General features: G+C 60.4%; 2 protein-coding genes across 4 annotated transcripts; both read left to right on the forward strand.

Annotated features, from left to right (window-relative positions):
• Window positions 1-555: 555 nt before the first annotated feature.
• On the forward strand, window positions 556-6,054 carry TBL2 (transducin beta like 2). 2 transcript variants are annotated; one of them, XM_069873897.1, is made up of 7 exons: window positions 556-673; window positions 739-884; window positions 1,640-1,824; window positions 2,165-2,316; window positions 4,084-4,210; window positions 5,040-5,192; window positions 5,467-6,054. In XM_069873897.1, the coding sequence occupies exons 1-7, from the start codon at window positions 556-558 to the stop codon at window positions 5,921-5,923; spliced, it is 1,338 nt and encodes a 445-aa protein (XP_069729998.1). In that variant the 3' UTR covers window positions 5,924-6,054. The 2 variants fall into 2 exon arrangements, with proteins under 2 accessions (XP_069729998.1, XP_069729999.1); XM_069873898.1 differs by lacking the exon at window positions 739-884 and having other exon boundaries at window positions 653-673.
• A 649-nt stretch (window positions 6,055-6,703) lies between these two features.
• On the forward strand, window positions 6,704-11,042 carry BCL7B (BAF chromatin remodeling complex subunit BCL7B). Of its 2 annotated transcripts, none has more exons than XM_069874052.1 (6): window positions 6,704-6,861; window positions 7,618-7,693; window positions 8,206-8,302; window positions 9,354-9,539; window positions 9,760-9,839; window positions 10,226-11,042. In XM_069874052.1, exons 1-6 carry the CDS (start codon window positions 6,770-6,772, stop codon window positions 10,316-10,318), a joined length of 624 nt encoding a protein of 207 aa, XP_069730153.1. In that variant the 5' UTR covers window positions 6,704-6,769; the 3' UTR covers window positions 10,319-11,042. The 2 variants fall into 2 exon arrangements, with proteins under 2 accessions (XP_069730153.1, XP_069730154.1); XM_069874053.1 differs by having other exon boundaries at window positions 9,369-9,539.
• Window positions 11,043-12,793: the final 1,751 nt, after the last annotated feature.

Genomic DNA, 12,793 nt, shown 5'->3' on the forward strand with positions numbered 1-12,793 from the left:
ATAAGGGCAGGGTGAGGGGAGGGCAGGAGCAGAGGCTGAGTGAGGGCAGGAGTAGGATGAGGGCAGGGGATAGGTGAGCAGGGGACAGGCTAGGCAGGCGAGGTTAGGGCACAGGTGAGGAAGGGGACAGGTGAGGAAGGGGAGAGGCGAGGGCAGGGGCTGCAGCAGAGGCAGGGGCTGCAGCAGAGGCAGGGGCTGCAGCAGAGGCAGGGGCTACAGCAGCAGAGGCAGGGGCTACAGCAGCAGAGGCAGGGGCTGCAGCAGAGGCAGGGGCTACAGCAGCAGAGGCAGGGGCTGCAGCAGCGGGGCAGGGGCTGCAGCAGCAGAGGCAGGGGCTGCAGCAGCAGAGGCAGGGGCTGCAGCAGCAGAGGCAGGGGCTGCAGCAGCGGGGCAGGGGCTGCAGCAGAGGCAGGGGCTGCAGCAGAGGCAGGGGCTGCAGCAGCGGGGCAGGGTTGCAGTGCGCCCCCCCCGCCGCCGGGGGCGCCGCTGTCCCGGCCCGTCCCCCCGTTCCCCGCCGCTCTCGGTGGTTCCGGCGCCCCGCGCTGAGCTGGCGGGATGGAGGCGGCGGCGCTGGCGGGGCCGGTGCTGCCGGGCGCCCTCGCCCTCCTCCTCCTGCTGGTGCTGCTGGTTCTGGCGGTCGTGGCCGCGCTGCGCCGCTCGGCGCCGCCGGACGGTGAGTGTGGCGGGCGGGGCGGGGCGCGCCGGGCAGGGCCGGTCCGACCCCGCCGCTCCCCGCAGGCCCCGCGCCGCCCGGCCCCGAGCGGCGGCAGCAGCGGCAGCAGCAGCAGCGGAGGGCGAGGCCGCCCGCGCGGGACCGCAGGGACAAAGCGCAGCAGCAGCAGCAGCGCCGCGTCGCGCATCGCCTGCTGGCGGCCGCCCTCAAGGTACCGCGGGGCCCGGGAACGGCGGGGGCGGCGGGGAACGGGGCTGGGACGAGGGGCTGGGACGGAGGGGCGAGGGGCTGCGACTAAGGAGCTTGGGCGAAGGTGCTGGGACGAAGGATCGAGGGGCTGGAGCGGAGGGGCAGGGGCGAAGGGGCTGGATCCAAGGGGTGAGGGGCAGGGGTTGGATCCAAGGGGCTGGATCCAAGGGGCAGGGGCGAAGGGGCTGGATCCAAGGGGCAGGGGCGAAGGGGCTGGATCCAAGGGGCAGGGGCGAAGGGGCTGGATCCAAGGGGCAGGGGCGAAGGGGCTGGATCCAAGGGGCAGGGGTGAAGGGGTTGGATCCAAGGGGTGAGGGGCAGGGGTTGGATCCAAGGGGCGAGGGGCAGGGGTTGGATCCAAGGGGCGAGGGGCAGGGGTTGGATCCAAGGGGCGAGGAGCAGGGGTTGGATCCAAGGGGCAAGGGCAAAGGGGCTGGATCCAAGGGGCAGGGGTGAAGGAGCTGGATCCAAGGGGCAGGGGTGAAGGGGCTGGATCCAAAGGGCAAGGGGTTGGGGCTGGGGCGAGGGGCTGGAGCCGGGCGAGAGAGGGGCAGGGGCCAGGCAAGGGGCAGGACCAGGGTGAGGGGCTGGGACTGCTTAAGAGCAGGGGCAGGGCAAGGGGCCAGGGCGAGGACAGGGAGTCTTTGAGGTCAGGAGCTCATTGAGGGCAAAGGACAGGATGAAGGCAGGGGCCATTGTTACGCCCCCTCTCCACAGGGCCACAGTGGCACCATCTCCTGCCTAGACTTCAGCAGCAATGGCAAGTACCTGGCATCATGCGCTGATGACCGCACAGTCCGGCTGTGGAGCACCCGGGACTTCACGGCGCGGGAGCACCGCTGCCTGCGGGCCAACGTGGGGCTGGACCACGCTGAGCTGGTTTGCCTCAGCCCCGACTCACGGTAGATATGGGCCCCCCCAGCCCCGTCCACCCCCAGCCCAGGCACCACGAGGGCTGTATTGGCACTGGGAGGTCCTGCAGACAGAGCTGCCGGTCACAGAGCCCAGCGGTGGCTAGAAGGGTGATGGGAAAGCCTTGGCGCTTTGTGAAGCGGCCTCTTAGAGAGAGGAAGGGATCTCATTTCCCGATGTGGAGTAATAAATTCTATTCTTTTCCATTCAGTGTTAGAGTTAACACAGGCGAGAATCTGGTGCTCTTGTAAAGCGTGCAGCTTTTCATCTCCCCAGGCTGAGCTGAGGCAGCAGGCTTCCTAACAGCTCAGTGTGTCCATCCTCCCACAGGGCATTTATTGTTTGGCTGGCAAACGGCGAGACTATTCGTGTCTATAAGATGACAAAGAAGGATGATGGCAGCTTCACCTTCACTGCAAGTTCTGGAGACTTCCCAAAGAAGCACAAGGCTCCCGTCATTAATATAAGAATCGCAGAGACAGGTATGAAAATGAGCAGCTCGCTTCTTGAGGCTCAAGATCGGCTTTGATTTCCTTGGAAAGCAAGAGCTACTAGGTTGGAGCCTTTGGCATTTTCGAGGCCTGTTTCTGCACCAGCACTTGATTCTCTGTAGTCTCTGAGGTGTTACTGTTTAGCATTTTTTTTTTCACTACTGAGTGAACTGAAAGTGTAGCTAGAAAGCTGCCTGGCAGAAAAGGACCTGGGGGAGCTGGTCAGCAGTGGCCCAGGTGGCCAAGAAGGCCAGCGGCATCCTGGCTTGGAACAGCCATGGTGTGACCAGCAGGAGGAAGCAGGGATCCTCCCCCTGTACTCGGGGCTTGTGAGGCTGCACCTCAAATCCTGGGTTCAGTTTTGGGCCCATCTTTCCATGAAGGACGTGGAGGGGCTGGAGCGTGTCTGTAGAAGGGAACGGAGCTGGGAAGGGGCTGGAACCAGGGATTCTGGGAGCGGCTGAGGGACCTGGGGCTGTTTAGGCTGGAGAAGAGGAGGCTGAGGGGAGACCTCATCGCTCCCTGCAGGTTCTGGAAAGGAGGTTGTGGTGAGGTGGGTGCTGGGCTCTTCTCCCAAGTAACAAGAGACAGGATGAGAGGAAATGGCCTTACGTTTTGCCAGGGGAGGTTTTGATTGGATAGTAGGGAAAATTTCTCTACTGCCACAGTGGTGAAGCCCTGGCAGAGGCTGCCAAGGGCGGTGGTGGGGTCCCCATCCCTGGAGGGGTTAAAAAAACATGTAGATGTGGCACTCCAGGACATGGTTTAAATAGGCACGGTGGGGATGGGCTGACAGCTGGATTGGATGAGCTTAGCAGTCTTTTCCAACGTGAACAATTCCGTGATTCTATGTCATTTTCATACTAGCAATATTCCTGTAAGCACAGAACTCGCTCCCTGATAGGCACAATGTCTTTTCAGGGGTGCTGTTGCGCAAAGAGGTCTGGTCTCAATGTGGAGAGGTTCGCTGTTCTCTGGTCCACCAGTCTTGCTTTAGCCAGTCAGAAATCTCTGTAGTGAGTTCCTGTGGTCTGTCTGGGATGTCTGGGATTCTGTAGAACAGAGTGAGGGGTGCATATGTGTTAGTGGTGAGGGCTGATGGATCAGTGCTTTGGGCAGCTGGAGACGGGTTGATGTGAGTTCACCCTTGTAATAGGAGAGCACAAAAAGATGTTAACTGAGACCTTTGTTCAGCTGTAAAAGTGAAAACTTAAACCTGCAATGAGTAGCTGAAAGGTAAACAGGCAACTCCCTGTCCAAGCTGAGATGGAGAAAGGGGAGAGCATTGCAGGTGGAAACAGCAGGAAGTCCAAAATGGTGACACAGCCATGATCGCAGATAACAGCAGCTCCCTGCCTGCGGTCTGTGACTTGAAAGCTATGGATACCTCAGTTGTGTTTGACCCATCTGGGGCAGATGGAGCCTGCGGCGTCGCTCCTGCGGTGCCAGCTTGGTGCTGAGCTCTGCCAGGGGGTGGAGGGGCGCTGGGGTGAGGAGCACGCCTGCTCTCCTGCCCCCACTGATGGCTGCCGAAGCCCAGGGCATGCTAAGGTGTAGCCAGGAGCTGAGTCTCCTGATATTCCTCTTTGCTTTGTCCCAGGAGACTGACACTCCTTGAATTTTGGTGCTGTTTTCGGTTTTCTCAATGGTCCGATTGCAGGGAGAGGTTACCCTGCTCATGGACTGTCCGAGGCCTCTGAGAAGCCTGTGGCAGCGTTAAGCCTGGGAGCTCTCCTGACCTTTGCCTTTTTCCCCCAGGAAAGTTTATCATGACGGCTTCCAGTGACACCACCATCCTGATCTGGAGCCCGAAGGGTGAGGTCCTGGCCAGCATTAACACTAACCAGATGAACAATGCCTACGCCACCGTGTCGCCCTGTGGAAGGTGAGGGGCCTGTGGTTTTCCAGGCTGCTCCTGCTGCAGAGTGGGAGGCAGCAGGAGGAACGAGGAACCTTGCTCCTTCACAATGATGTCATCAGTTCTGACCATCAGGAGTTTCCCTCTTCTTTTAATGCAATTTTCTGAGGGTTCCACCTTTTAAAAAGGGATTCTGGCCCTCCACAGCAGCCCCTCCAAGAGTGCTGGCGCTTGCCTGCGTGGGCTCAGACGACGGTGGTTGCTGTTGTGCCTCAGCCCTGCTGTTCCTGTTCATCTCTTGAAGAGCTGAGAACAGCATTGGCCTCAGATAGCGGAGATGGGACAGTGCAAATGGCATATGCAAAGCAAATAGCATTTCTAACGTGTTTGTAACCTTGCAAAGGTTAATTATGAAATGATAGTCTTTGTTACAGGGAGATCTGTTTATCAAGAAAATCTTGTTCTCCACTCTATCTCTAACTTGGTACTGCAGGAAGATTTGCCTGGCTCCAAGCTCAGTGAGTTTGGGGATCAAAACCAATCAGCTTTTTTAATTTGGCCTGAGAGTTTCTCATCCCTAAGTTGTTCCAGTGCCTGCCTTTAGTGTTCCCCTTTTCCAGCCTGGTTTCAGTGTAAAGGGAAGCATTTCCAGCTGACAAGGCGAAGCTTAGAACGTGAGAGTTAGGCAGCTTTGCCTTCAGAGCCCTGTCTCGTGCTCCTCTCCAGGCAGAGGACGCCCCTGGCCCCTGCCTTGCTGGGGAGGCCGAGGAGAGCTCTGCAGGGCTGGCCCCACAGCCTGGCTGCGGCAAGAGCTCTGTAACGTATTCCCTTTCTCTCTGCTTGTTGCTTCACCCAGGTTTGTGGCATCCTGTGGCTTCACCCCTGATGTGAAGGTGTGGGAGGTGTGTTTTGGCAAGAACGGAGACTTCCGGGAGGTGGCCAGGGCTTTCGAGTTGAAAGGCCACACCGCCGGTGTATATTCCTTCTCCTTCTCTAATGATGCGAGGAGGTAAGTGAAGGTCGGCTCTGCCTCACCCGGGACAATCAGTGCAATGCTGCCGTCAGCGCTCCCTGGAATCCCAGGGCAGCAAACCCCTGATTGGTGTGGGCCACTTGAATATTCCCTGTGGATTTCCTCCTGTCTGTGCTCTGGAAAAATGATGAGTGTTGTGTGTTTGAGCAGACACGCCTCCCAAAGGAGCACTCTGGCCACAAAGGGTTCCTGGGGAGGAGGCGCTACCCCATTGCCCTCCGCTCCTCTGTGCTCTCTCTCCTGCCTGCAGGATGGTGACCGTTTCGAAGGACGGGACATGGAAGTTCTGGGACACGGATGTGGAATATAAGAAGCACCAGGATCCCTACCTGCTTCTGACAGGGAAGTGTGAGGTGACGGAGCCGTGTCGCATCGCCCTGTCCCCCGACGCTCGCGTCGTCGCCATCTCCAGCGGCGCAGACATCGTTGTGTACAACACGCGGAGGGGTGAGGAGGAGGAGCGCTTCCTCGCCGTGCACGGACAGAGCATCACGGGCCTGGCTTTCGACACCAGCGGCCGCTACCTGGTGTCATGTGGGGACCGGACCATCTGCGTCTTCCACAACGCCGCCGGTCACCGGGCAGTGGTGGAGGAGATGGAGACCATGCTGAAGAAGACAAGCAACACCGCCACGCGGGAGCGGCTGGAGCAGCAGATCGCCAGCGCCCGCAAAGCGCTGGCCGCCATCTATGGCAAGAAGCACTAATCCTCCCTAAAGCGGGGTCTTTGAGGACTTTTTTTTTAATAACACTTGGTTAGGGACCAGTTTGAGAAGCCTGGTTTCAAGCCTGGTTTGACAAATTCGAGATTCCTAAGGCAAATAAAGGTGCAGACACACTGAGCAACTAGAATGATGGGGATAAAACGGGACGTTATTGAGCAAGGAATAAGAATGGTGCAGGCAAACGTTTCAGTGAATAAAGAAAAAGGGAAAAGAAGAGGTAAAGGGAGAGGAAAAGAGAAGTGGAATAGAAAAAAGATTTGAGGTGTGGCCTCAGCGGGGCTGAGTCCAGGGGCCTTGTCCCTCCTTGAGCTGCTTGAGGCAAACCTGCTGTGCTGTTCACACGCTGAACCCCTTGCACTAAAGGGGTGCGGGTGGGCTCTCCGAGCACCCCGCCTGCTGCCTGCATTCGTGGGGCTCGTCTCTGCTCGCTCTCTCTTCCCATCTCCCACGGAACGATTGCTGGAGCAGGGATTTCAGTGGGAGGCGGTCAGGCCGGCTGGATCTGCGTGGAAGGGCGTCTTCCCCTCGTGCTCTGGGCGCCTCTCGTGCCCCTACTCAAGATGGCGGCGGCGGCGTCGCTCCACTCCTCTCGCCGCATCCTCTATGAGACTCCTCAGGCCCTGCCCGGCGCCGGGGCTGCCTTGCCCTAATCCAAGATGGCGGCGCCAGCGTCACCCCCACCGCCGCCCGCCGCGCATGCGCGCCCCGCCCGCCCCCTGCGTCACCGCGCACGCCGCCGTGCGGCGTGCGCGGTGACGCAGGGCGCGGGCGGGGCGCGCATGCGCGGCGGGCGGCGGCGGGCGCTGCGGAGCCGGGGCTGCGGGCGCCATGTCGGGGCGCTCGGTGCGCGCCGAGACTCGCAGCCGCGCCAAGGATGACATCAAAAAAGTGATGGCGGCCATCGAGCGCGTCCGCAGATGGTGAGGGGCGGGGCCAATCGCAGCGGCGGGGGCGGGCGGGGCGGGGCGGCGGCCAATGGCAGCGGCCGAGGCGGGGCCGGGAGCCAATGGGAGCCAAGGGGCTGGGAATAGGGGGCGGGGCTTAGAGCCAATGGGAGCCAATCAGAGTCTTGGGGGCGGTGTTAGGAGCCAATGAGAGCCGGGTGGGCGGGGCTAGGAGTTATGGGAGCCGGGTGGGCGGGGCTGGGCGCCAATGGGAGCCAATGAGAGCCCCGGGATTGGGGTTAGGAGCCAATGGGAGCTGGGTGGGCGGGGCTGGAAGCCAATCAGAGCACTAGGGGCGGGGTTAGGAGTTAATGGGCGCGGCAGGGGCGGGGCTTAGAGCCTATAGGAGCCAATCCGAGTCTTGGGGGCGGTGTTAGGAGCCAATGAGAGCCGGGTGGGAGGGGCTGGAAGCCAATCAGAGCCCTAGGGGCGGGGCTAGGAGTTAATGGAAGCATTAAAAAGCCCCTCTAAGCAAGGGCGGGGCTTAGAGCCAACGGGAGCCAATCAGAGTCTTGGGGGGCGTGGCTTGTCGCTAATGGGAGCCAATCAGAGCCCTGGGGGCGGGGCTTGTCGCCAACGGGAGCCAATCAGAACCCTGGGTGTGGGGCTTGTCGCCAGTGGGTGCCAATCAGAACCCTGGGTGTGGGGCTTGTCGCCTATGGGAGCCAATTAGAGCCCTGGGGGCGGGGCTTGTCGCCTATGGGAGCTGCCGCTGAGCGCCGTGTCCGGCAGGGAGAAGAAGTGGGTGACAGTGGGCGACACCTCCCTGCGGATATTCAAGTGGGTACCGGTGGCGGACAGCAAGGAGGTGGGTACCGGCCCCGCTCCCCTGCCAGCAGCCAGGCTGGTTTCCCCGCTACCCGCCTGGATCCCCGAGGCTGCACCTGGCCGTGGGATCGGGTCCTGCTTTGCTCCCCATTCGGAACCTTTCGCTGCTGAGGGTCAGCCTCCTGATTAGAAAAGTGCCCAAAGATGGAAGGGAAAAAGGCAGCGACTGGTACATCCCCCGGGCCAGGAGAGAGGCAGCATCCTCGTGCATCCTTTTGTCACCTCATGCATCCTCTTGTTAATCCTCAGACCTCTCCTCCTCCTCTCACCTTCTCACATATCCCCTCCCCTCCTCGTGCCTTCTTGCATCTCCTCTCATCCTCCTTGGGCTTCACCTTGCCTCCTTGTGCCTCGTCACTCATCCTCATGCATCCTCGCACCTCCTCGCACTTTCTCTGGCCTCTCTGCACCTCGTCTGGCCTCCTTGTGCATCCTCTCATGGGTGCTGGGCTCTTCTGACTTGTGTTTCTGTTTCCTCCTTCTCTCCTCAAGAAAGAGAAATCCAAATCATGCGGCAGCACTGCCCGAGAACCTAATGGCTTTGCAGCAGACACCTCCGCCAACTCCTCTCTCCTCCTGGAGTTCCAAGGTGAGTCTGGCTGAGCCCCATTCCAGCTGGGGAAAGGCTCTGAGGCCGTGTGGAAGCTGGGGTGTTGCTGGCTTGCGTGTGCGCTGCAGACGATGGGAAGAGCAGCGCCTGTCTTCAGTGTGGGGTCGTGCTGATCTGCTCCTGGACCGACCTTGATGAAACTGTTAGGTTTTGCTGTCAGAAAGAATCATAATGGTTTCTTTCTGGGATCTTCCTGTGGGAAGCTTCACTGGGAACTGGAGAAGCAGAGGTTCCTGTTCCCACTTCACAGTCCTGGCTGGGGAGAGGCCAGTAGCTGCCTGCAGCTGAGCCTCCTGCTTTCAGCAGTTACTGGCACAGACCTTAGAATGGAAAGATCTCCTTGCTCTTGGTCCCTGAGTGCTGTGGCTGGCTGTGAGGAGGCCGGGCTCTGTGGTGGAGCCGAGCAAGGCCCAGTCAGCGCACAGGCTCGCTGCTGGAGCAGAGCGTATGCCTGTCCCCAGCCTCTCTTCTCAGCTCTCGGTGTGGCCAAGGGAACTTGAGGAATGTGTTGGCACTCCCAGTAGATGTGGGAGTTGCAGGTCTGCAGTTTGGAGCCGCTTTACCTGGAGAAGGTGTGTGCCGGGATGGCCTCCCCAGCTGGAGGCAGGTGCTGAGCATTGCTCGGCTGTTAGATTGTTGCCTCGCAAATGGAAGAGGTGCGGAACCCTGGTACGCAGGCAGGAAATCTCCTGTCCTCGCGCGCCCGGCTCCCTGTGGCCCTCACATGCTGCAAACAGGAGCTTTTCCAGAGCAGTGCCTCGTATCGCCCTGTGCTTCTGCCGGCTCTTCCTGAACAGCCTGGGATCACGCCCTGTCTGCTCGGACGCAATCCCAGGGCAGCAGCACCCGTTCTCCCGTGGGCCGGTTGTGTATCTGCTGCCAGCGGGGAGTCCCATGTCTGGCAGCGCCTGCGTTGATAGCGATGGTGAATCTCCTCGCTCCGGCCGTGCTTCTCCTTCTCGCAAAGACCTCGGCTCAGTGCTGTTCCCGGCTGCCTGTGCCCCTGGGTCAAGGTGCTCTTCTTCACTAGGTGCTGTTTCTGCAGATGAGAACAGCAACCAGAGCTCCCTGTCGGACGTCTACCAGCTCAAGGTGGACAGCAGCCCCAACTCCAGCCCCAGCCCCCAGCAGAGCGAGTCCATGAGTCCTGCCCACACGTCCGACTTCCGCACGGACGACTCGCAGCCACCCACACTGGGGCAGGAGACCATGGAAGGTGGGCGCTGGGCTGGGAAGGGAGGAGGTGGGTAGCTGGGCCTGGGGAAGACCCTGCCAGAGCTGTTTCTTTTCTAATGGGTGAAAGAGGCACTGCTGGAAGTAGACGGGGCGGTGGGGACTCGTGTCTTCTGCTGGAGGCCCCCTCTGCTGGCTCAGCAAAGAGCTAGGTCACCCTGCTGCAGGGTCGGCAGCTTCCTTGACCCTTCTGTCCTCCCCAGAGCCCTCCCTGCCTTCCTCGGAAGTTGCGGACGAGCCTCCTACTCTCACAAAGGAAGAGCCAGTCCCCCTTGAGACTCAGGTAAGGGAAGGCGGATTGAAACCTCAGCTAAATGCACAAAGACCCAGCTTTGCCCTTGCATCCTCCTTGCTGCCCCTTGTAGCTGAGTCCTGGCAATAATGGATGGACTTGCTCTGCAGTCCCCAAGTTCCCTCCAGAGCTCCTCAAAACTCCCGGCTCCTGAGCTGCCCCTGGTTTAGTTCAGAAGTTGAAGTGTGAAGGAGGGAGGTGGAAGTGGAGCATCAGAAGGGCTCTAGCTGACTCCAGAGCTGAAGTGGATTCCTGCTTCTGGTGCCCTGGGGCTTCCTTGCAGATGGAAGCCCAGGGTGACCCCACAGTGTGGATCCGTGTGGTTTGATGGGCATGCAGAGCTCCTGCCGCCTCAGCCCTGCCTCTGGCTCTTGCAGGTAACTGAAGAGGAGGAGGACTCCGGTGCGCCGCCTCTGAAGAGATTTTGTGCCGATCAGAACTCTGTGTGCCACACGGCCTCGGAGAGCTAGCCTGCCCGTCCCCGGGGAGAGCGTCTTCGCCAGCCCTCGCCGAGCCGCCAGCCCTCCCCGGGCCACGGGGCGCTTCCCCCCGCCTGCCCTTCCCGCCGGGCGCTCCCACGCTCACCATCCAGCCCGCCGTGCCCTCCCTGCGCTCCCGGCCGGACGGGGCTGCCGCCGCACCCGCACATTTGCCTCTATTTATTGGCTTCCCCTCTCCCCACCGGTTTGTCCCGCAGCGTGGGGCTCCCTGCTCCTCGGGGACGCCGGTTGCCTGCTCCGGCTCCCCTGCCTGCCCTCCCCTCGGTGCCGGGACCGGGAGAAGCTGCGCTGCAGCCACAGGAAGCGATTTGCCTGCTCTCGGCGTGGGCTCCACGGGATGCTGTGCGGTAACCGCTCCTGAAGCTGCTGGGAGGGCTGGGAGCCCCAAGGCTGGAGCCCCGGCCCAGTGGGGGCTGTGGCTGCCTGGCCCCTGAGAGCCGGGGGGACCCGGCACGGGTACCCCCGCTCCCGGGATGGATGAAGCAGGGCCAAGCTGGGCTCCCTTGGCCTCGGGTCCCCTCCTGGCCCTGGGACGCCCCCCGCCGTCTGCCCTGGGACTCCCCCCCTGCCACTGCATGTCCCGCCGAGTCCGAGTGAGCCTGGTGAAGCCGCGGGCGCGGCCGCGCGTGGAAGTGGAAAGTTATTTTAGCACTGAATAGAATATTTTTAAAAAAAAATTAAACTATTTGAAATACAGCGCCCGGTGTCTGTGGGACGGGGCGGGAGGGACGCGCTGGCGGGAGCGCTCAGCGTCAGCCCGGAGCCCGCGTTGTCCCCCGGTCCCCCTGTCATCCCCTCGGTGGGGCCCGGGACAGCCCCGCCGCGGGCACCGGGACCAGCAAAGCGGCTGCTGCGGCCGCTGAGACAGCCGGGACGGGTTTGTACGCAGCTTCAAGGTAACGATTAGAGCCCAATATGCAAAAGAACCCAATAAATGAGCTTAATTAATATGACGTCTGTGGGTGTCTTTTTAACAGTGTGTGCGGTTCGCCTGTGCGACACAAAGAATCACAGAATCACCAGGTTGGAAAAGATCTCCAGGATCATCGAGTCCAACCATTCCTAACAACCACTAAACCATGTCCCTCAGCACCTCGTCCACCCATCCCTTAAACACCTCCAGGGATGGTAACGCCACCACTTTCCTGGGCAGCCTCTGCCAGTGCCCAATGACCCTTTCTGTGAAAAATTTTTTCCTAATGTTCAGCCTGAACCTCCCCTGGTGGAGCCTGAGGCCATTCCCTCTCGTCCTGTCCCCTGTCCCTTGGGAGAAGAGCCCAGCTCCCTCCTCTCCACAACCTCCTTTCAGGCAGTTGTAGAGAGCAATGAGGTCTCCCCTCAGCCTCCTCTTCTCCAGGCTAAACACCCCCAGATCTCTCAGCCGCTCCTCTTGTTCTCCAGCCCCCTCACCAGCTTTGTTGCTCTTCTCTGGACTCGCTCCAGAGCCTCAACATCCTTCTTGTGGTGAGGGGCCAGAACTGAACACAGGATTCGAGGTGTGGTCTAAATGAGTTCCGCGGTCTGAATGAGTTCTGTTTTCTGGTTTAAGTCATGGAATGGTTTGAGTTGGAAGGGATCTTAAAGCCCATCCAGTTCCACCCCCTATGGGCGGGGACACCTCCCACTGGATCAGGGGCTCCCAGCCCTGTCCAAGTCGAAGTCTTCTTGGACATCAGTAAAGGCTTTGATACGGTTATTCATAGCATCCTGCTTAGGAAAATGTCAGCCTCTGGCCTGGACAGGCAAACACCCTCCTGGGTGGGAAACTGGTTGCATGGGTGGGCCCAGAGAGTGGTCCTGCACTTGGGGCACAACAACCCTGAGCAGCTACAGACTAGGAGAAGTCTGGCTGGAAACTGCCTGGAGGAGAAGGACCTGGGGGTGTTGGTTGACAGCGACTGAACATGAGCCAGCAGTGGCCCAGGTGGCCAAGAAGGCCAACGGCATCTTGGCTTGGATCAGAAACGGCGTGGCCAGCAGGTCCAGGGAGGTTCTTCTCCCTCTGGACTCGGCACTGGTGAGACCGCTCCTCGAATCCTGTGTTCAGTTCTGGGCCCCTCACCACAAGAAGGATGTTGAGGCTCTGGAGCGAGTCCAGAGAAGAGCAATGAAGCTGGTGAGGGGGCTGGAGAACAGGCCTTATGAGGAACAGCTGAGAGAGCTGGGGGTGTTCAGCCTGGAGAAGAGGAGGCTGAGGGGAGACCTCATTGCTCTCTACAACTCCCTGAAAGGAGGTTGTGGAGAGGAGAGAGCTGGGCTCTTCTCCCAAGTGACAGGGGACAGGACGAGAGGGAATGGCCTCAAGCTCCACCAGGGGAGGGTCATACTGGACATCAGGAAAGAATTTTTCACGGCAAGGGTCATTGGGCAGTGGCAGAGGCTGCCCAGGGAGGGGGTTGAGTCACCTTCCCTGGAGGGGTTTAAGGGACGGGTGGACGAGGTGCT

The sequence above is a fragment of the Phaenicophaeus curvirostris genome, chromosome 21, assembly GCF_032191515.1.
Source record: "Phaenicophaeus curvirostris isolate KB17595 chromosome 21, BPBGC_Pcur_1.0, whole genome shotgun sequence".
Classification (NCBI taxonomy): domain Eukaryota; kingdom Metazoa; phylum Chordata; class Aves; order Cuculiformes; family Cuculidae; genus Phaenicophaeus; species Phaenicophaeus curvirostris.